The following is a 23,511-nucleotide window of genomic DNA, read 5'->3' as shown; positions in this document are numbered from 1 at the left end:
ATGTGGTTGCATTTGTCAGGGTTAGCTTTGATTTGTTTGTCCTGTAGCCACTTTTCTATTTTTGTGATGTGCTCTTGTAGTATTGTGGCTGCTGTTACAGGGTTAGTGTGCCTGACTAGCACGGCTGTGTCGTCCGCGAATGTCAGTATTTTGCTATTGGTAGTTGCTGGAATGTTGGCCGTGTATAGTGTGTATAGTATGGGTCCTAGGACGCTTCCTTGTGGAACACCTGCTTTGATGTCTTTGGCTTCGGAGTGTGCGTCCTTGATTTTTACTGTGAAGGTTCTGTTGCTTATGTATGATTTTATTATTTGGTATATTTTTTCCGGGAATTGTTTCTTGATTGTTTGAATTAGGCTTTCGTGGTTTATTTTGTCGAATGCTTTCTCTATGTCCATGAATAGGGCTGTACAATATTGTTTGTTTTATATTGTGTGTATTATTTCGTTGACAAGCCTGTGCATTTCTTCTATGGCGGAGTGTTTATTTCTGAATCCAAATTGATGGTCTGGTATTAGTTTTTCCTTCTCTATTATTGGTTTTAGTCGGGCGTATATTGCTTTTTCTAGTATTTTGGAGAGCAAACATGAATAAAAGATATACAATCTATTAAAATGTAAAATATACACTGGAAAGTACTTCCTAGTGGGACAAGGTTAACTTGGAGGTTCTGTAGAAAATCCATGTTCAGGATATTAATGTGTCTGTACCAACAGGTGTACAAGCAGGTACATTACACACTGACCTTGAACTTGTTTTGCTGACTTCATTTATTTTATATTTTAAGATATGCTGTACGCGTTATGGTAAAACAGAAAGAAATGGACATACTCTCTGCTATTCCAAAAAGTGACTATGTTGGAGTGAGTTGTGGTAATAATGTTCCCATCTCTTGACACTTCCATAGAATTTGGAATTGCTGGAAAATCTAACCTTCTTACTTCTTGACCACTCTTTCTGTCCCAAACTCTCAATGTTTTGTCATCGCCACAGGTAATTAATGCAGTATCATTATTGAAAAACGTAACATGCCTGATGCCAATTTTATGACCCGAGAATACCTGTTGATGTTAATGATTAAATAAAACAGTACTAAATATTATATCTTTATAAAATATAATTATAGATACACGATAATATCTACCTGTGGTGCTGCATCTGGTTTGTTAAGATCATAAATTCGCACAAGTTTCTCATTAGAACTTGTGCACAAATAATTAGAATCAATGCTGAAGTTGACAGACTTTACAATATGTTTGTGTTGAAACGAATGAATTTCTTCTCCTTTAATTGCATCCCAGACTTTAGCATTAAAATCCGCAGCTCCTGAAGCAGCTCTTGTAGCCGTCGTTAAGAAGCATCTGGAAGAGTCGGTTGACAACAAGCGAGCGTGCGAGTAGGTTTACGAGGTCTTCAGAGTATAACATATGTGTATAACTGTTGTGTGTTGAACAAAGTGAACTATTTGAATTTCCGAATCCCTTCTATATCTTTACACTAAGTTATTAAATTCATAGTTTAATAAACAGGATATATACAAGGCACTTGTTCAGTTCAGCCTCACAATCTTCAATTTTGATGCACAAAGGAAATATTAATTGTTCATAAAGTACGACCTGCACTTTTTCTGGCAAACTATTGCCTATATAAAAATTACATTAAATTTGGAATAATATTGCTTTGCGTAGGTTCTGATAATAAAACAATTGAACTATTTTTAGCTGGCATTTGATATATCTATATCAACTGTTTCTTCTTTCAGCAATGCCCGTTTGTCTTCTTTACTAGTAGCTTGTCGTTTACCACCAACTTTACGTTTACCTCTATTGAGTACACCATTTTCTTCTTCACCCATGATACGCAAAATTTGCGTTTGATCAGAACTTTCTATCGATCGAAATATCACGAACAACACTTTCAGCTGACGGTGCTTCTTCTCCAGCAGTATAGAGCATTGCCTTCATTTCCTATTAACCCAAAGAGGTCATTTTAATTAATAGTGTTCTGATCTTTCATTGTACAGAGTGTCTCAGAATAAGTAGGAAATATTTTGGGAGTGGCTTCTGTATACCTAAACCATAAAAAGTTCATATGAGGATATGTCCTATTTGACTTTCTTTTCAAATTATAACGGTTTTTCTTTTGCAATTCATATTTCTTTCCGTAGACAAGTATTGTGTTTCTCAAGTTTCCAGCAAATACAGACTACATCTGGATATTTAAACATGGTAAGACAGTCATTGGTAAGATATCTGCAAGCTTGCATTGGAATATAAAAATACCATCTCAAATACCTTTTATGAAAAGCAGTATATAATGTAGTATACAAAATAAAAGAATAAAAATTAAATCCACTATAACTCGAAAACAAACTCAAGTAAGATATATTTATATAAAGTCTTTCTATTGTTTATATATGCAGAAGCTACTCCTAAAATATTTCCTACTTATTCTGAAACACACTGTGTATCTCCATTAGCATAGAAATAAATTTTTAACAAAGACAATTGTTACGTCGCCCGACTCTCTACCTGGGCCGGACCTCACATCGCGGACGGATGGCAGCCAGATGTCCGCACATCCTTATCGCGTACTCTTGAAAACACTCGCAGCCCGACTATAAATCACAGAAAAATCTGGCGAAAGTCTTTAATTGCAAACAAGGACTTTTCCGCGAAAGCGTTTTCCAAGGTTTCTGGTTAGCATCTGGAAAACACGTGAACGCTAAGTGTTCACACGTGCGATGCCTCCTACTCCCAACTTTCCATCGAGGGTGTCTAATACCCTTCCTAGTCCATCGATAGTCTTACTAACCAATAGAAACAATTTCTATTACCCTCACTTCTCCAACCAAAAACTGTCATCAACAAATCAGATGACTCCGTGGGTTAGACACACCCTTCCTTAGCTCACCTCCGACACAGCATCGTCACGATCAAGTTAGTTCATCTCCGTCGTCAAGTCAATCAACACGTCTACCACGATCGCTCGGTCCAACGAACTCATTGAGAAGTATCGCAAAGTCGCAATCTAACATTCGGCAAGTCATTCAAGTATAATTCTAGCCATCGAGGCACTAAGTAGTAACTTCAATTCACGCGAACGAGACATTCGATTCTTCGCGTCAACATACGTCGGACGGTTCTTGCATTCATTCGGCAAGCTAGTCTAATAGTTTCACACGATATCGGGATTCATCGCGTTAACCGATATCCATTATAACATATTTATATATACGTTCCAAGTGTTGTGAAAAGTGGCGAAATAAATAAAAACAGATAACTGGAGACCACAGTTATTTCAATTAACCACCCCTATTGTCGTAACTGAAATCAGGGGATCGCCCTGCTCGTGGTGTCGATCATCAGATCGTAACGGGAATTTACGACTCCCGTTGACGCTCCTAACGGAGACTCGTCTCCCCGCGACTGGACGAACAAACATTGGTCCTTCGAGCCGGATCCACGTGCCAGCGAAAGGTGTTCCAAACGGTGAACATACAGTGCCACGTGATCCCACCGCCATTCCACGCTTGGACGTCATAAAACAAAAGGTAAGAAGTTACGATTTGAAATACGTCAATAATAATGCCGACCAGCGCCAAAGCCAATAACATCAGAAAAAAGCGCGATAAGCAATTTGAAATTGCCCTCGAGCATCTAAGGGAAAGCATCAAGGATTATGATCAACCCACCGCATCACACAACACGCCTGTGAGTGTACTTCAATCCCAGCTTCAGGATGCTTGGCAGAGATTTCAATCCTGCCAACATGAATTAGACGAATTAGACGACGAGGACCTCGCCCAGGAAAGGCAAGCCTGGAAGGATTATTCTAAGCTGAGCTCGCGAATACAAAACATCGCAGACAAAAATCAACAATCAGCATGTCGGATGCCATCTAATCATGAATTAGATAACAAGCCATCCACTACCGCCACGCCGGTGACGACTACGCTGCCAGAACTCCATCTACCTAAATTCGACGGTAGTATAGAAAACTGGCATTCATTTTTCGATTCCTTCTCCGCAACAATAGATCGGAACGACCATTTGACACCGGTTCAAAAGTTCCGATATCTCAAATCATCATTGACTGGAAAGGCCGCACAGAGCATACACACGATAGATCTCACAGATCTGAACTATTCAATTGCCATGGACGCTCTTCAGGAAAAGTATAACTGCCACCGCCAGGTGTGCATGCGACATTGGGAATTAATTCTCAATTATCCAGAAGTCAACGAAGAAACACCCGACGCATTGGAAGATTTGTTGGAGACGTTCAAAATAAATCTCAAAGCCTTAGAAAAATTAGGTCAACCAGTCACCTCAGACGTAGTTCTGATCAGCTTATTTACATCAAAGCTACCAGCAGATACCATACGCAATTGGCACGGCACCCTGCTGGATAAAAAAATGCCGTCATATACACACCTCGTAGATTTTCTAAAGACAAAGGTGAACGGCGATCGAGCAGTTTCAACAACAAATGGGAGAAAAATTCGGGCGTACGAGAAACACAATCGTCAGCGGCAAAGGGCGCCGCGAACTCACACATTTACAACGACAAATAGGACGTTGGTGTGTCCAGCTTGCCGAGGATCACACGAACTTAGGCATTGCAAGGTTTTCCAGTCGATGTCAGTCAAAAATCGCTTTGAAATCGTCAAAAGAAGTGCCCTCTGCATTAATTGTTTAGGTCCAGGGCATTCTGTGGCTCAATGTACCGCCGGTTCCTGTCGCGTGTGTGGACAACGACATCATACGAACTTGCATCAAGTTCAATATCACGGAAAATCACGACCATCGAGCGGTCAATCACCAAGCAATCGATCATCAAGCAGCCGATCATCGAACAGTCGGTCTTCGAGCGACCGATCATCAGGCAGACGATCGATATCTAGGTCACCGACACCGCAGGCAACACATCACGCGAGACGATCGAACACTTCTCATACATCACCTCGCCGATCATCGTCTCGAGAATCTCAACATTCTTCACGCCAATCATCTCGCCGGGCACATCACCACACGTCTCGCCGAACGTCTCCCAAACACAAGGCTCACTCGACAAGAACAAATGGACACAAATCAGATCAATCGATGAGCCCGCAACGACAAGGAAACCAATGACTATATCAAACGACGTTATTCGGGACCGAACCACATACAACGGATTCAAGCAACTCACGTCCTACCAACCCATCATATCACGATCTGTTAGTGACAGCACAGGTAAGTATTTTGAATTCTCAAAATCAACCATTCCGTTGTAGAGCGCTGCTAGACACAGGCTCTAGCATGAACTTCATCACCGAGAGACTTGCCAAATCGTTGAAACTCGATCAACGGAAATGTTCGGTCCCAATCGGAGCTCTAAACGCGTTATCGACTTCATCGAAACGTTATATTACGGCTACAATCACCTCAATCGACGGCACATACGAACGCACACTGACGTTCCTCATAATGCCAACATTATCGACTTGGATCCCAGATCAACCCGTAGATCGCTCAATGATCCAAATACCTAGGAATATCCAACTAGCCGATCCACGATTCCATCGACTAGCTCCGATCGAAATCATATTAAGCGCTGGACCCACACTAGCCTCCCTCTGCGTCGGTCAACTGGATATCAGCCAGTCGAACGGGCCTGACTTGCGTCTACAGAAAACGAGATTCGGATGGGTCATCGGGGGGAGTCCAACCTCGCAAGCTTCAGCACAGACATTTCACACCTCCACGGCGGACTTACAAACGGACCTCGCTCGATTTTGGGAAATCGACGAAGGACCACCAATTTCACATATTTCAGAGGCAGATCGACAATGCGAAGAACATTTCCAAAGTCACGTCCAACGCACCAGTGAAGGACGATACATCGTCGCTCTCCCATTCAACGAAACGACTCCGCCGCTTGGATCCTCTAAAGCCTTGGCGATGAAGCGTCTCACATCTCTCGGCCGCCGGTTTCAACGAGACAAGCAATTCGAAGCCGACTATCGCGCCGTAATAAACGAATATTTGGATTTGGGACATATGACAAAAATCGCCACGAATCATTCAACTGACGAAGGATATTTTCTCCCACATCACGGTGTTATCAAGGAGTCCAGTCAAACCACAAGGCTCAGAGTCGTGTTTGACGGATCTGCACCGTCCACCACCGGAATTTCATTGAACGATCGACTTCATACGGGACCTAAGCAACAAGAGGACTTGTTCGACATTCTCCTAAGGTTCCGTTCGCATCAATACGTCCTTACAGGTGATGTCGAAAAAATGTACCGACAATTCCTTGTACGCCCAGAGGACCGAAAGTTCCAACAGATTTTGTGGCGTAATGATAAGGGCGAAGTCGACACCTATCAATTGAACACCGTGACATTCGGGCTTTCAGCGGCTCCATATCTCGCAATACGGTGCCTCAGACAATTAGCGGACGACGAGGGACATCGATATCCACAAGCAGCAAAGATCCTACAACGAGATTTCTACGTCGACGATGTTCTCACAGGATCAGACACAAGAAACGAGGCACTATCATTGAGAACAGATCTCACGGAATTGCTCAAATTAGCCGGTTTGACCATTCGAAAATGGGCTTCAAATGATCGAGCACTGCTGAACGGACTTCCCGAACATGACATGAACGAGAAGCTTCTTCTAGACAAGTCTCAGACTCTAAAAACTCTAGGTGTGGTCTGGGATTCATCTGATGATTCGATCCTGTATTCCGTCAAAACCAATCCCCTCACTTCTCGCGTTACGAAGAGAATAATCAGCTCCGAAATCGCCAAGATATACGACCCTCTTGGATTGCTTGCACCAGTAATCATTCGAGCCAAAATGTTGCTGCAACGACTATGGACATTGAAAATCGATTGGGACGAATCACTGCCGGCTGACGTAAGTACAGAATGGATAAACTATTACAAGCAATTACCCTTATTAAATAACGCAAGGTTCCCACGCAAAACCATTATCAAGTCCGCAACGGAAATTGAACTACATGGATTTTGTGACGCCAGCGAAAAGGCGTATGGAGCATGTGTTTACCTTCGAACTAGGAATCCTGATGGGCATATCTGGACGCGACTCCTTACTGCGAAATCAAAGGTAGCTCCCCTCAAATCTCAAACCATTCCAAGATTGGAACTGAGCGGAGCACTTCTTCTGGCGTCGCTGACCACCGCCGTCCTTCAAGCATTGTCAAAACCCATAACGCGCATCGTTTATTGGACGGACTCCACCATCGTTCTTCATTGGATTAACACGTCGCCCCACACGCTAAAAACTTTTGTCGCTAATCGAGTGGCAGATATTCAAAGGCAGACCCAGACCTCAGAATGGCGTCATCTTTCCACAACGGACAACCCCGCGGATCTCATCTCGCGAGGTCAAACACCAGAAGATCTGCTACGATCAACCATGTGGCAACAAGGACCGAAATGGCTCCAAAAAGCTGAAAAATACTGGCCGAAATGGAACCCTGTATCATTGACCGAAATACCAGAGCAGAAGAAGGTAACCTGTTTGTCTTTGATTTCAGCTGACCACAGTTTACTAGAGAGATTTTCCTCGTGGCCGAAACTAATCAGAATCACAGCTCGCTGCCTACGATGGCGGCAACCAAAGGATCGAGGGAACCCCTTAACCGCGCAGGACTTATCCATTGCGCATAACAAAATAATCAAATTGCTCCAACGTTGCTACTTCGCTGATGACATTCGACAGCTCCAAAGCAATCAAAAGTCCACATTGAAAGGGAAGCTACAGCGACTCAATCCCTTTTTGGACAAGGATGGGATGCTACGAGTTGGAGGCCGACTCAGTCAATCAACACTGCCTTTCAGCCAGAAACACCCCATCATCTTACCCAAGTCAACGGTTACGACGCTCATAATCGAGCACGAACATCGCCTGAGTCTACATGCCGGGACTCAAGCCACTTTATACGCCCTCCGAAGATCCTATTGGCCAATCGATGGCCGCAGTCAAGTATGGAGCACGTTGAAGAACTGCGTACGGTGCTGCCGAGCTAATCCACCTCCAGTGGATTATGTAATGGGCGATCTCCCAGCAGCACGAATAACAGAATCACGGCCGTTCACCAACGTCGGAATAGACTATTGCGGGCCTTTTTTCGTCAAGGAACGAAAGAATCACAACCGACGGAAGATAAAGGTATACGTGGCAATCTTTGTATGTCTCGCAGTAAAAGCAGTTCACATTGAGCTGGTTAGTGACCTCACAAGTGAGGCTTTCATTGCTGCACTACGAAGATTCATTGCTCGCCGAGGATTCTGCTCAAGTATCCACACGGACAACGGCACCAACTTCGTCGGCGCAAACAACGAGCTCCGAGAACTACGGAACCTCCTGCGATCCGACGATCATAAGGCAAAGGTTCAGTCCTTTTTAGCCGACAGACAGATCGAGTGGCACTTCATTCCTCCCAATTCACCGCATTTCGGCGGGTTGTGGGAAGCTGCAGTGAAGTCTTTCAAACGACACCTCAGACGTGTCGCAGGTAACGAGCTTCTATCCTTCGAGGGCCTTAACACCCTCATCATTGAGATCGAGTCGATCCTCAATTCCCGTCCGCTGACTCCGATCTCCACCGATCCAAACGATCTCCTCGTCCTTACTCCCGGTCACTTCCTTATCGGAGATTCACTAACATGTTTACGAGATCGAGAGTTCACAGATACTCCAACCAATCGTCTATCCAGCTGGCAACATATTCATCAGCTCAAGCAGCACTTCTGGCGCCGCTGGCATCGAGAGTATCTCAACGAGTTAAACGTACGCAACAAATGGAGCAAGGGGAGTCACAACATTCGAGAAGGGACCATCGTCCTCCTCAGAGACGATAACGCCCCCCCAATGCAATGGCCACTGGGCAGAATCATCAAGGTCCATCCCGGCGCAGACGGCATCATCCGGACGGCTACCGTTCGAACAGCAAAGAATTCGATAGATCGGAGCATCAAACGGATGGTACCACTACCGAGCAGATCGACATCAGATGACTCCAACCTGATCAGCAGCAACGCGGACTAATGCGAGATCCACCTCGCCAAATCAATCACATCATTTTGATCGGCAACCTCTCAACGGGGGGAGGATGTTACGTCGCCCGACTCTCTACCTGGGCCGGACCTCACATCGCGGACGGATGGCAGCCAGATGTCCGCACATCCTTATCGCGTACTCTTGAAAACACTCGCAGCCCGACTATAAATCACAGAAAAATCTGGCGAAAGTCTTTAATTGCAAACAAGGACTTTTCCGCGAAAGCGTTTTCCAAGGTTTCTGGTTAGCATCTGGAAAACACGTGAACGCTAAGTGTTCACACGTGCGATGCCTCCTACTCCCAACTTTCCATCGAGGGTGTCTAATACCCTTCCTAGTCCATCGATAGTCTTACTAACCAATAGAAACAATTTCTATTACCCTCACTTCTCCAACCAAAAACTGTCATCAACAAATCAGATGACTCCGTGGGTTAGACACACCCTTCCTTAGCTCACCTCCGACACAGCATCGTCACGATCAAGTTAGTTCATCTCCGTCGTCAAGTCAATCAACACGTCTACCACGATCGCTCGGTCCAACGAACTCATTGAGAAGTATCGCAAAGTCGCAATCTAACATTCGGCAAGTCATTCAAGTATAATTCTAGCCATCGAGGCACTAAGTAGTAACTTCAATTCACGCGAACGAGACATTCGATTCTTCGCGTCAACATACGTCGGACGGTTCTTGCATTCATTCGGCAAGCTAGTCTAATAGTTTCACACGATATCGGGATTCATCGCGTTAACCGATATCCATTATAACATATTTATATATACGTTCCAAGTGTTGTGAAAAGTGGCGAAATAAATAAAAACAGATAACTGGAGACCACAGTTATTTCAATTAACCACCCCTATTGTCGTAACTGAAATCAGGGGATCGCCCTGCTCGTGGTGTCGATCATCAGATCGTAACGGGAATTTACGACTCCCGTTGACGCTCCTAACGGAGACTCGTCTCCCCGCGACTGGACGAACAAACAACAATTAAAATATAAATATTTTAATTTCCAAGGCTATTTTATTTTACCTCATAGCTTATGTATTGCTTACGCCATTCAGGCGTAATGTGAGCAGACAGATGTTCTGCAAACTTCATCTTGCTTCAATTGATGCAATAATCTGCAATAAACAAATTCGTTTAAATTATTGCTAAAGCGATATAAATATATAATATTAAAAATTTCCATAAAATAATTATGTATATAATAAAGCATACATAAAAGAATGAGATATATAAGTGAAGTACAAAGTGAGAAAATCATATATTATAATTGAAGAAACTTTTTTATTTCTATAGTCTATATATCTTCATAAACAACATTTACTCGATGTATTAATTTATTATTACGAACAGCGTATACCAAAAAAATAACAATATAATAAAATGAGCAAAGTGAAATATTATGATAATATAATTGCAAAGTAGAAAATGAAAAGATGAACAATTTAATCAAATGTTTCGTTTCACGCTCGTCTTTAAGGAATTAAACCACGAAAGAGGTCACATACACATATAATGCACTTAAAACCTTTGTCGGCAGTACTAAATCAATATTTTCTGAATTCGTTTACTTCATGATAAATTATTATTACTTACATATTGTAAAGATATAGGAGGGATTCGGAAATTCAAATAATTCACTTTATTTCACACACAACAGTTATACACATGTATTATACTCCGAAGACCTCGTAAATCCACTCGCACGCACGCTTCTTGTCAACCGACTCTTCCAGATGCTTCTAAACGACTGCCAATTGTCCTTTGCCTCAACTCAGGCCTGGACACGCACTGACGCTTGAACACACACATTCGCATGTACAGTGTAACTGTATCATCTTCCTGACGCATATATATGGATGTCTTTATTCTTACTTCTTATGTTTAACTGTCAAGCTTTACACGACACATAGCACCATTGTTTCTTCATACGTACAGGCGATATTCATTAGACGGCTACAAGTCTTTTTATTACTTAATTTAGAACGTTTTTCGCAAATATAGATAGCTTCTAGTGTCCATCTGTATAGTAAGGATTGACGAGAATTTTCCGATTAAATACCTTTGATAATGTCATCGCTCGAAGATTTATTTCAGTTAGATAAAATGCTTATATGTGATATGTATATAATCTATAATAGTTATATGCAGTTTATAATGTTAAGCATTCATATTTCGATTCTTACTTTACAAAAAAAGATTTTGTTTATATGTTTACGTACATATGTATACATGCATATTGAATGTAAAAAATATATCCTCATATATATATATATATATGTGTGTGTATATTGTTTTTGTACAAACGTTTTATTTTTATTTTTTTTAACCGAATTATATCCATCAAATAGTTGATTATATATAAGAAAGTAGAACTATAGCACACAAATAATTACGAACATTTTTATTTGAAGTTGGCTATGTGGATTTTTGTATTTTTTATCAGATATTGAGACAATCTTTTATTATATTATTACCCTCAGAATATTCTCTCAATTAACATTTACTTTGAATTTAATTTTTAATATAAATAAAACATTTTTTCGATTTTGTCAAACATTTTTAAATGTTATAACAATAATAAAATTTTATTAAATATATATGTGAATTCAATCTTCTACTTTGTAAAAGATTGCAACATGCACAAATATATACTTAAATATATATAAACGGAATTATTAAATATATAAAAAACAAAATATTATAGTATCATAAGATAAATAGTATAATGCGTAGAAAAATGTATAAAACATTAAAAATATAGTTTTAGTAGATTGTATGATAATTATCTTTTAAGAAGTAATTATGTGTATGTATAATCAATAATAGAAGAAGATTCTTAATGTAACTCTTTTCAAATGAAAAAAAAAATTGGATTTTATTCATTATAACATATTTAATCTAATTAATATCCAGTACAACAAAAAGTAATACAAGACAAATAAGTGTACTTACGAGTTGCGTTAACAATTAACACTACACAGTTTACATTGATAATATTTTAACTACATGTATCATTTATATAAAAATCTAAAATGTTTTCATATATTTAGAGCCATTTTTGGTAATGTTATCTGGAACTTTTGTATCTGTCTTTTTTTCACGAACTATTTTCGTAAAATGATTTATGCGCTTTTATTTGCTAACTTATACTCGTGTATATGATATACATATATATATATTTATTGTAATAAACCGTTTTATAGGGGGCGCTATACAAAAAATGCACATACTATATCAGCTATACATATAATATATATATATATATTAGACTGCACGTACTACAAGCTGCTACAAGTCAACAAGTTAACAATACACATATAGTGCCTTTGCAAAGCAGCAAAATTGTTCATTATATCAAGGTTACAAATTATAATGTTTTCTCTAAATATTGTATATATTAAAACGAACTAAGTAAATTATTCAATAAGTACTATAAAGAAAAAGAAGCTCTAAACAGGAAAGAACAACTTATCATTACTATAAAATTTGTAAGTACATTCCTCTGCTTTTTATATTTATATTCTTTTAGTTTTATCATGTTGGAAAGATTGGAATTTTGTTCCAAGCATGGTTTCAAGTTAATAAATTGTAGTACTCATATATAAAAAACACGTGTAAATTTGTACAAGAATAATATTAGTGCCTATATTATAAGAACTAATTTTAAAAATATCATTTCTGTAAATAATAAATGTAAGACAACTTGTATTTTAAAAAGGTAGTATTAACTATGTTATCGTTATGTTTTAATTTATTAGAGAATAAAATTGATAAAATAATATTCGTAATATATTAATTTTTTATGTGTAATATAAATAATAAATTTAGTTTTTATTTTTTCAGAATGCATATTTTATAGTTTATCCAAACCTAGGATACTATGAACCGTTTACTACTATTATTATTCTTCGTTAATTTTATAAATAATAGTATATCATGGGAGACTTTTATGAGGGGTCGAAGCAAATATGGTAATCTAGGTGCTCCAATTTTATCTGAAGATCATGAACTTCCAAGTGCTGAATGGTTTACACAGTTTCTAGATCACTTTGATCCAACTGATGCGCGTGTTTGGCAACAGGTAATAAGAATATATTAAATATTTCTTAATTTTTATTTTATAATATAAATCTTTTTATTATTTTTTCAGAGATATTTCGTAAACGTTAGGTTGGGGTTAGATTGGAGAGCACTATAAGAAAGGTGGTCCAGTATTTTTGATGATAAGTGGTGAAGCTGCAGCAAATGCTAAATGGATGGCAGAAGGTCAATGGATCGAATATGCTAAGCAATTTGGGGCGCTATGTTTTCAAGTGGAACACCGCTTTTATGGACAAAGTCATCCTACTTCGTATGTAACATTGTTTATAAAATATATAATTGATACATTTTAAGTTATAATGTTACGTTTTTGTTATCTGCAGGGATCTCGGCGTGAAAAATTTAATGTATCTTTCATCGCAACAGGCACTTGCAGATTTGGCTTACTTTATAGAATTCATGAATATTAATTACAAGTTACCAGCTGGTACTAAATGGATTGCATTTGGAGGATCATATGCTGGATCATTAGCTGCTTGGTTGCGTAATAAATATCCTCATTTACTACACGGGGCTGTTTCTGCTAGTGGTCCTTTATTAGCAGAAATTGATTTTCAGGGTAAATATAAGATACACTTAAATATAAAAAATATTTTATTTAAAACAGAAGTGTTTTATATTAATAATTATACTTTATAGAATACTTTGTTGTTGTTGAAAATGCCCTCAAAGAATATTCTGAAGCATGTGTAAATGCAATACTAGAAGCAAACAAACAATTTCATATAATGTTACATCATCCTATCGGTCAACAAGGAATAGCTAAAAAATTTATGTAAGTAAAAGTAAAATTCTTCATTTACAAATCAAATATATCATTATTGAAAAATTATTTTTACTTATAGTTTATGTGATCCAATCAACGAACATACCAAACGTAATGATATTTCGAATTTGTATGAAACAATAGCAAGCATCTTTGCTGGTATTGTACAGTACAATAAAGACAATCGTAATAATTCCGCAATGGCTAATTTAACTATCGATAGTGCCTGCGACATATTAACGAACGAAACATTGGGTATTGCTATTGACAGACTTGCAATTTTGAGCACTAAAATATTACAGGCATCAGAAAAAAAGTGTTTGGATTATATGTATAATAAAATGATTCATAAACTTCGGAACATAACATGGGCTAGCGAAGAAGCAGAAGGGGGTAATGTATTTTTTTACTTATACTATTGCTGTTTTAATTTTTATTTATTGTATTTTAAAATATATTTCTTGTAGGACGTCAATGGACGTACCAAACGTGTACAGAATTTGGATTCTTTCAAACTTCGACAGCACGCCCAAAATTATTTAGTGAAACTTTCCCAGTAGATTTCTTTGTGCAACAATGCATTGATATATTTGGCCCAAGGTTTATTTAAAATTACGATAAATACATTTCTCAATTATGATAAATCATTAGCTATAAAATTATAACATTTCCGTATTCTAACAGGTACAATATTCATTTGCTGAATTCGGCAGTGAATAGAACAAATATTCTGTATGGAGGATTAGATTTAAAGACTACAAATGTAGTATTTGTACATGGATCAATTGATCCTTGGCATGTTTTGGGAATTACAAAATCAGCAAATCCGCAAATACCTGTCATTTATATTGATGGTGTGTACATATTAATTGAAATTTTTCATTTTTCGTGTAATACAAAAAATTTATTTATTATTATGACCATAGGTACTGCTCATTGTGCCAACATGTATCCTCCTTCCAAAAATGATCCACTTCAGTTGAAAGCTACCAGAGTTGAGGTTGGACATTTAATAGATGAATGGCTGCATAATTAAATATGATATTTTTAACGCTGTGTGTGCTACATTTAACTACTTTATAATAAGTAGTTTTTTATTTTTTTAAACAAAAATGATGTATTAAAAGAATTAAATTTATCTTATTAACTTTTTGAACAATTTGTATTTTCCTTTATGAACTTCTGTGAAACAATTATGATACATAAATATTTTTAGTTGAAACAATTCGTGCATAACTAAGACTAAAACTAACTATGTACGTACATAACAAGTTACTGAAGATACACGAGTGTTCACCATTCTGTGTTTATGTTTAAACAACTAGAATGCATGTATAGATACAATTAAACAAGTTTGCCCATAATGGCACTATTACAATTTTTTGTAGATTACTGAAGTATTAAATAAATACATGTACAAACTTACTACGAATATCTTACGTCAGTCAATGAATAAATACATATCTATTAATTATATATGTTTTATTCTTGACAAGCATGAGAAAAGATGTTCAACTGGTTAAAATAATACTAAACACAAATAATTAATTAAGGTGTTTTAAAATCTGCAAAAACAGATCCGACATGAATTTGAATAAGTGCAAAGTGTCTTAAAATGAGCACCATAACTAAATGAATTTTGATTCTGATATGTATAGCGTCGGCCTTTCCTTAACGGTACCATCTTCGAATATCGTTTCGTTATGAGTTTGTTCGATTCCTTTAAGGCGAGGCCAAGGTGCCCATTACAGATATTGATCAACCGAGTATGCGTATGATTTTCATAAAATATTGTCAATCCTATTATAATCGAACATTCTTATAATAGTTTGTATCGAATTCGTTTAAAAATTATTAGAATTCGTTTGATCAGTAATTATACATATACATATATTACTTTCTCATTTTTTTGGCATATCCTTCGATCAACTCGTGATCCTCCTACATTCACAACTTTCATCTTTGACTTACGCTACTGCAGTATACGGTATTTACATTACGTAACAAGGTAGTCGTAAATAATTTACTGTATAACAGAACAATAAATGTAGGATGAATTAGTTTTTCTATCTATGAATCACGCTTAAAAATTCTCCTACGCAACGTTTGAATTGTTCACCATGTTCTTTTAAGTTTCCATTTTAAATGGAGTTACAAATTATTTCATAAATGATATAGCAGAATACATGGATGGATGGTGATTTAATGCTAAAAAGAAGATGAAATATAAGAAAATTTATCCACATGAAACTTTATTTCTAAAAAAAAATGATTTTAAATATTTGTCAAACGTTTGTTATGATATATATGCATTTGGTAATATTTTATTTTACTAATTTCTTCGTCAAATGACTACAAAATATTGTTCTAAGAATATTAGATATACATATACATATTTCTTGAAAAAATTTGGGACAAAGATTTATAATTCATGTTAAATATACATTCTTCTAAGTAAACTTTGAATTGTAAATGGAAAACAATATACATTTTTGATATTCTAACTCAGAATTAGCTGAATTACTAGAAACAGTTAGTTGAATTTTAAACACAAGATTTTATACATGTTTCAAAATGTATATGTGTAATTTAGATCTAGAATATTATAGAAAATGTCAACGATCCACCTCAAAAGATTTTGAGATAGATGTGCTTTTCTATAAAAAATAAAGTTATTTAGAAATTAAAATTGAAATTAAAGCAATGTATGAATTCATCAATTTTTTTCTTAAAGAATCAGATCAATATATAAAATTCACATACTACTGTATTGAAGAAATAAAAAAGAGATGTTCTTATATATAAAAATACACATACACAAGAAGTATTTCACTTATGTAAACAAATTTGTCTGTACAAATATTTTTAAATCCAAATATTACCAAATAAACATTCAATTAATTATATCTTTCAACAAATAATCAAAAATACATTTGCTGAAATTAAAACTCTATATTGAAGGAAATTTACCTTACATTTTGTACGTATTTCCTAACATAAAGTCATCATCTTCCAGTGCGTCACCATTTATAAAATATGCATACAGCATAAAAAATACAACTTGCTCGTGATCTAATCGCGACTCGTCACAATAATCGATTCACCGAAAATCTCAAAAAAATAAACGGTTCTAGGTAACCGATTTTATGTTTAGTATCTGTGATGAGACTGAGACTGCCTCCACTCGGGCGTAGAGTTACCGTGGTGATGATGATGATGATGATGGCGTTTCTTGTCAGAAATGCTGGCGTGCTTGTTAGACGGGTACGTGGCTACATCGCTCGCAACTAATTCTGAACCATCTCTCTCGGTGTTGTTGCCACTATCAGTATTATATCGAATAAATTTGAAACCAATCTAGAAATGTACATAGGAGTTACAAGATATTTATCGTGAACATGCATTTAGTAAAAACTTAGTATACAACATGAAACTATCTTAAGCATATAATAAGTAAGCATTAAATATGGTGCCGCTGAATATTGACGCTTATTAATATAATGGATAATGTTATTGAACGCTTAAATACTTTTCTGGTCTTTGTGAAATATAACTTGGGTATTCAGAAACAGGAAGCGATTTGCGATGTCGATAACGTTTTCATATGCTTTTAAGGTGGGGATCGCTAATTATTAAAAGGTTATTATCAAAAAAAGTTTACACAAAAGAACGTACTTTTCGCATACCATTTATATTTAATAGAGCGTGAATAACCGAGACCTTTTTTCCCAGGTAACCCAAGTTTTTTTTTTTTTTTTTTTTTTAACGTGGAGAAATCCTCATGGACACTCGCCGTTGCATCGCACCGGTCGAGTAGTGTCGGACTCTTACCGACTAAAAACTCCACGGTGGCCAGCCTTACGTTTTGGAGGGGAGCCCCGGGTTCTCTCGCGAATTTCTACCAGGGGCACGCCTCGTCGTGTTCTCCCCTTTTTTATCAGGAGGAAGGCGTCCATATTTGTGTTGGTCCGCTAGGAGGGGACCACATCCCTTGTGTTCCGTTTTCCTAGTCTTGTCGCTCGGGCTGGGGCGGCGGCGGTGCCACCCCCCCTGTTGCGCCTGGGCATCCTTTGTCGCTCCACTCTTACTGGGTCGCGTTTCCTTTTCCTTTCTCTCTCCGCCCGCTCTTTTGCTAGCATCACTTGCTCGCAGAAGGAGCGGACGGCGGTGTATTCCTGGTGCCCTCTCAACATGGCCTTCACGATCGCTTCTGGGGCTACGCTCTCGCCGATGTCGAGTTGCAGGACGCGGCGCTGGTCTGCCCATGCCGGGCATCGCTCCCACGTGTGTTGTACCGTATCCTCCTCTTCCTCGCATTGGTGACATATGGAGGTCACCTCCCGCCGGATCCGTAGTAGGTACTCACCGAACACTCTGTGACCTGTGAGCATCTGTGTCATACGGAATGTCAGCGGTACCCCGCCTTGTTCTCTCCATGCTTCCCAGTTGGGGAGCACGGCGCGAACAGCCCGGTGTTGCCGTGTAGTGTCTTCCTCGACCAGTTGAGAGCGCCATCGCTCCCATGTCTCCCGTTTGGCTTCTTCCCGTGCACTCGACGGTGGTCTGTTGTCGGGTGGTGGCGTCGTTGCGCGCCCGTCCAGGCGTGAGATCTTCCTTTTGTCGTATACCCTTCGAAGTGCGAGGGCTTGCAGCTCGAAGGGGGGGACGCGGCCAGCACGGTCGTCGTCGCGTATGACACCGTCCTGTAGCTTCTTGCTGTGCGGATGGCGGTCGTCCTTTGTAGCCTCCTTAGTAGTAGCCGGCTGCGCCGGCTCTCCATCATGTCTTCGGCCCACACTGGGGCTCCGTAGAGTACTGGGGATTTTACGACTCCCTCGTACAGTCGGCGAACGCCCACTCCCGCTCCACCCACGTTCGGCAGTAGGCCGCATAGGGCGTTGGCCGCGGCAGTCACCCTTGGGACCAGTTGTTCAATGTGCGGCTCGAAGGTCCACTGGCTGTCGATGATGAGACCCAGGTACCTCATCTGGTGTCCCACCGGCACTTCCTCTCCGTTGATATTGATGGACAGTCCGGTTGGTGGTGGTTCTCTTCGTCGCCGGTCGAAGAACCCCAGGGCTTCCGATTTGGTTGGTGACACGCTCAGTCCGAGTCTCCTGATAGCGTTCACGGTTCAAGTACACGGTCGTAAGCGGTGTTCCAGAGGATTGGGCCTAGTACTGACCCCTGCGGTACACCGCACTCGACCGGTTTCCTCGTTTCCCCATCCTTGGTGTTGTATATGATCCACCTGTCGCAGAGGTATGCCCTAATAACCCTTACGAGGTACTCCGGTATCTCGTAGTAGTTCAGGGCTTCTAAGATTCTTGCCCATGGGATGGAGTTGAAGGCGTTAGTTATGTCTAGTGAGACCGCTATCGCCACTCCTTCCTGGGAGACCATATCCTCCACCTTAGAGCATACCCGTCTCACCGCGTCCACTGTCGAGCGTCCTCGGCGGAACCCGTACTGGCTGTCGTGCCACCCAGGCTCTCGTCGCTCCATATGAGCCTCTAGACGCGCTGCAATTATCCTTTCCAGGAGCTTGCCCACCTCGTCCAGCAGGCATATCGGCCTGTATGCGGACGGCGAATCTAGCGGACGACCCTCCTTTCGTAGCAGGACCAGTCTCGCTGTTCGCCATGCCCGTGGGTACATGCCGTCCTTCAGGCATCTATCAAATAGTGTCGCAGGCGGGGAGCCATTATATTTACCGTCTCTGCCCATACTCGGCCTGGGATTCCGTCCGGGCCTGGTGCCACGTCGCGGGCTGCTGTCCTCTTCGTCGCTTCTAATAGCTCTTCCTCGGTGACATGCAGCTCCTCACTCCACTCCGTTGTCGTCGTTGCCACTTCGTCGTTATCGTTGGGTGTGGTGGAGGGGAGGGACGTTTCTGGCTGCCCTGCACTGTCGTCCTGTCTGGGGAACAAGGTCCCAACGACCTTGTCCAGTAGCATCGGATCCATGTTTGTTGTTATCGGGGGAGCCGAGGTACGCAGTTTGTGCGTCACTACTTTATACGGCCGCCCCCATGGGTCAGACTCGACCGCGTCCACGAGTTCCGTCCAGGACCGCGCTTTGGCCATCTTAATCTCCCGTTGGACGGTACGTCTTGCCTCCCTGTATTTCTCGTATGTGTGGGAGATCTCTTCCTCGTCGCGAGTTTGTCTGCGACGCTGTGCCTGTGCGAATCTTCTGCGGGCTCTGTTGCAGCTCTCTCGCAACTCCGCGATCTCTGGTGTCCACCAGTAGACTCCTTTGTTCAAATGTCCACTGCTCGGGTTGGAGCGCGGCATCGAGGCATTGCACGCCGCGTTCATGTATTTACGGAGGTCTTTCGCTTCCTCGTCGATACTACTGGTTGCGCTCGTGCATTGGGCGTCCCAGCTCCAGGCCGAGACGATGGCTGCCGCCTGTAGCATCTGTTTGTTCCTCTCCTTCAGGCGCCATCTGGGTGGCGTTGGGCCGGGGTGGTTCGTTCCTCTTCGAGGGCTGTTGGTGTCCCCCCTGTCGATGGCCAGTTCCATCCTTATGTAGAGGGGATTGTTGGATTCTGACTCTGGAGTAAGAAAATTTTCTACCGCATGGAGTTTCCATGGACTTGGTTTGGCTTTTTAATTATTTCTTGGAATAACAGAGCTTCAAATTAATGATGTATCTACTCTTGATTCATCGGTGAGTAGCGGTACTGCCTAGTATATGTTACAATTTCGTTTGTTATATAAATCGAATGGTACATTCTTCATTCGTTATACCTTACAACTTCCGCAAGTAATAATTTCCTTTATTATTCGGAATTACAATGATGTTCCAAGAGGACAACTTTGGTAGGACAAGTATCTGTAGATACAGTAATATAATCTCAATTTGACCCACCAAAATTGTATCTGTAGATACAGTAATATAATATCTGCCATAATACATTGCCGAATATTAATTGTCATTTACTATATGCATATTATTGGCCTTTTATTAAAACGTTTCGTCAGTGGCTTGCCTGGACAAACATTGAATCTTTGAAAAGTAACTAAGCAGGAACGTTTAAATCTTTCTGATTGAAACGTTATATTTATGTAAAAATAAATTCCCTCTACGATCGATAAATAGCAAATAAAAGTAATAAACAAAAAATAAAATTGTATTTGTAAATAACAATTAATCTCGTTACATTAATACACGTTGTCTTTCGACTTGTTCAAACAACAAATAATTCGTTTCCGCTTCTTATTTAAACTGTCCGAAAATTTATTCGATAATATCCAACATTACTCTCAACCAAACAAATCCTGTTTGAAATATTCTTGAATCAATAAATAATTCAAGAATATAATTGGCTTTATAGATTAAAATGAACTATTCTCTATATACAAGAATAGTATCTCGCACATCATCATGATCCAATATACTTTTCTTCCTTAGTTTCTCTTTAGTTATTGTTGTTGGAAATACTCGCAGGACATATGGAAGCAATTATCACTTGTAGTTTATGATTCGCACGGTCAATTTTTATGAAATCCATTAGGCGAATAGAGGGTGATTAAAAACTGGAAACGATAGAAGATTTCAGACATTGTAGACATTTCCCATCATCGTCTCCGCTTATTATAAGTATTTTCGATAGGATAATTGAATTTAGCTGTGAAGCTCCTGTACTGCAATACCCGGATTTTGAAAAAACATTCACATTAATAACAGACGCAAGTAACGAAGGATTAGGAGCAATACTCTCCCAAGACGGACATCCATGCTATTACATATCCCGAACCTTGAACCCTCCTGAGAAAAACTATTCCACAACCGAAAAAGAGTTATTGGCGATAGTATGGTCGATCAAAAGACTGAGACAATATTTACTTGGTAGAAAATTTAAGATTCAAAGTGATCGTCAAGCTTTGAAATGGCTAAAAAATGTTAAGGATCCCTCATCGAGACTCATGCGATGGCGTTTGAGACTCGAGGAGTATGATTATGAAATAGAATACAAAAAGGGAAGGGAAAACACAGCTGCAGATGCTCTGTCCCGACTGTATCTTATCACCAATGACAAAGTTCAATCCGATTTAGAAAACCCGAACTATTACGACGAATGTGTCGACTGGAAAACAAACATCACCCCAGCTCCAATAACTCAAAAGACTAACAGACCACACTTTAAACAAATTACAAAGACCGAATTAGGAGACTTCAACCAACAGCACTGGTTGCATCAATTAACAAAACACTTTATTAACCAGACTGGACACTTGCATATAGGGATAAATGACAATAGCTTTAGCACACTAGAAAAAATGAACATTCAACTCATGTTAAGGTTTCTAACGACTAGATTCCCTCAAATTAAATTGGTATTTGGACAAGATCCGCCGGTAGACTACGATAACGAACAAAAACAAACTATCATAATTTTACTATCAGTATTTTTTTATTTTTATATCTTTATATCTTTTATATTTCTGTATTTATGTATTCTTAAACGTTTTCTATAATTCTATATTCAAATAAAGTATTCAAGTATAAAAAGAAGGATACGAATAGGAATGGCAACGCATGCAACAGTACGTGAATGTTACGCGTGCACCAGATAACCAGGGGAGATTGTATAGGAATCGGGAGTTCGTTGGACAAAGAGAACGTTTTTTAGAACTACGTTATTTTTATGTAAACTATATACCAAAGAATTCCAAAAAAGAAATAAATAAAATCGGGTAACTGATTAGTTACCCGAAGAAAAATAGGAAAACATCTGCTAAAGGAAATGGCGCAATCAACCTGCGAACCCAAGGTTGCGACGATTGGCGTTAATAGTTGGGCGTTAACAGATTGGCGCTAACAGCATGACATAAACAATTTCAAATTGGAGTTCAACCGCTAACCGCGACGAGTCCACGGTGATTTTTACTCCTTTCTATACGCAGGCGGCACGTTACAAATAGAGATCTCACTCCGCTGGTCTGATGTTTTTAATTATATTTTTAATACAGCGCTTATCGCATTGAGAGCAGCATCATGGCCATTTGTAAGCATTCGTTGGTAAAGGCATGCAGTACATCATTTAAATCCGTCATAATAAAAAGGAGAACGCATGATTACATACATTTCGTAATAAAGATAATAAAAAGAGACTCACAATACCAACATAAGAGAAGATTTATAATGATTTACCTTACAGGAGAATAGGTTTATTTGAATAACACGAAATCCATGCACAAGGTTTTGGAGATCCAGAGACTTTGAAGACCCTAAAAAATTAAAGCAAGTTAGATGAATGCAAAAATTAAAATTTAAACGTGATCATGTTATAAGAGTATCGTATTGAATTATATATTTAATGTAAACAATTAAGTTAAAATGTTACAATATTTTGTCATTATTTGTTTGAATCTCATCAAATGCTTTTAAATAAGAAAATTTTGATAAAAACAAGTAACTTACAGAGTTAAAATAAAAAATTGTGTTATCTTTATAGCGTAATTTATTGATAGGTTATAAATGAATTTATAGCCATAATATTCAGAATTTTGCAAAATATTCTCAAGATATATCTTCTTT

At 39.1% G+C, this 23,511-nt stretch overlaps 2 protein-coding genes, 1 long non-coding RNA gene and 1 pseudogene across 3 annotated transcripts; 1 reads left to right on the top strand and 3 right to left on the bottom strand.

The window, feature by feature from the left end:
• Window positions 1–435: 435 nt before the first annotated feature.
• Window positions 436–10,885, bottom strand: LOC132915769 (uncharacterized). The gene is made up of 4 exons (XR_009659952.1): window positions 10,689–10,885; window positions 10,119–10,210; window positions 1,145–1,967; window positions 436–1,061 (listed from the first exon to the last, which is right to left on the bottom strand). It is a non-coding gene; the product is annotated as an uncharacterized LOC132915769 (long non-coding RNA).
• A 2,053-nt stretch (window positions 10,886–12,938) lies between these two features.
• LOC132915777 (putative serine protease K12H4.7) lies at window positions 12,939–15,436 on the top strand (annotated as a pseudogene).
• Window positions 15,437–17,112: 1,676 nt separating this feature from the next.
• On the bottom strand, window positions 17,113–19,620 carry LOC132915751 (uncharacterized). Its single transcript, XM_060975560.1, has 4 exons — window positions 19,148–19,620; window positions 18,804–19,079; window positions 18,051–18,747; window positions 17,113–17,319 (listed from the first exon to the last, which is right to left on the bottom strand). The coding sequence occupies exons 1-4, from the start codon at window positions 19,618–19,620 to the stop codon at window positions 17,113–17,115; spliced, it is 1,653 nt and encodes a 550-aa protein (XP_060831543.1).
• An 8-nt stretch (window positions 19,621–19,628) lies between these two features.
• On the bottom strand, window positions 19,629–20,489 carry LOC132915750 (uncharacterized). The gene has a single exon (XM_060975559.1). It carries the CDS (start codon window positions 20,487–20,489, stop codon window positions 19,629–19,631), a length of 861 nt encoding a protein of 286 aa, XP_060831542.1.
• Window positions 20,490–23,511: the final 3,022 nt, after the last annotated feature.

This window comes from Bombus pascuorum, unplaced genomic scaffold, assembly GCF_905332965.1.
Source record: "Bombus pascuorum unplaced genomic scaffold, iyBomPasc1.1, whole genome shotgun sequence".
Classification (NCBI taxonomy): domain Eukaryota; kingdom Metazoa; phylum Arthropoda; class Insecta; order Hymenoptera; family Apidae; genus Bombus; species Bombus pascuorum.
The sequence above is the reverse complement of the archived record's forward strand: the minus strand, read 5'-3'. Positions and strand labels throughout refer to the sequence as shown.

Coding starts and splice junctions, on each gene's coding strand:
- LOC132915751 (XM_060975560.1), bottom strand. CDS start 19,620: ATGTACCCACGGGCATGGCGAACAGCGAGACTGGTCCTGCTACGAAAG. Junction 19,080..19,147: donor GAGTGCGGTGTACCGCAGGG/GTCAGTACTAGG, acceptor GAACGCTATCAG/GAGACTCGGACTGAGCGTGT. Junction 17,320..18,050: donor GGAAAAGGAAACGCGACCCA/GTAAGAGTGGAG, acceptor GTACATTTCTAG/ATTGGTTTCAAATTTATTCG.
- LOC132915750 (XM_060975559.1), bottom strand. CDS start 20,489: ATGGAACTGGCCATCGACAGGGGGGACACCAACAGCCCTCGAAGAGGA.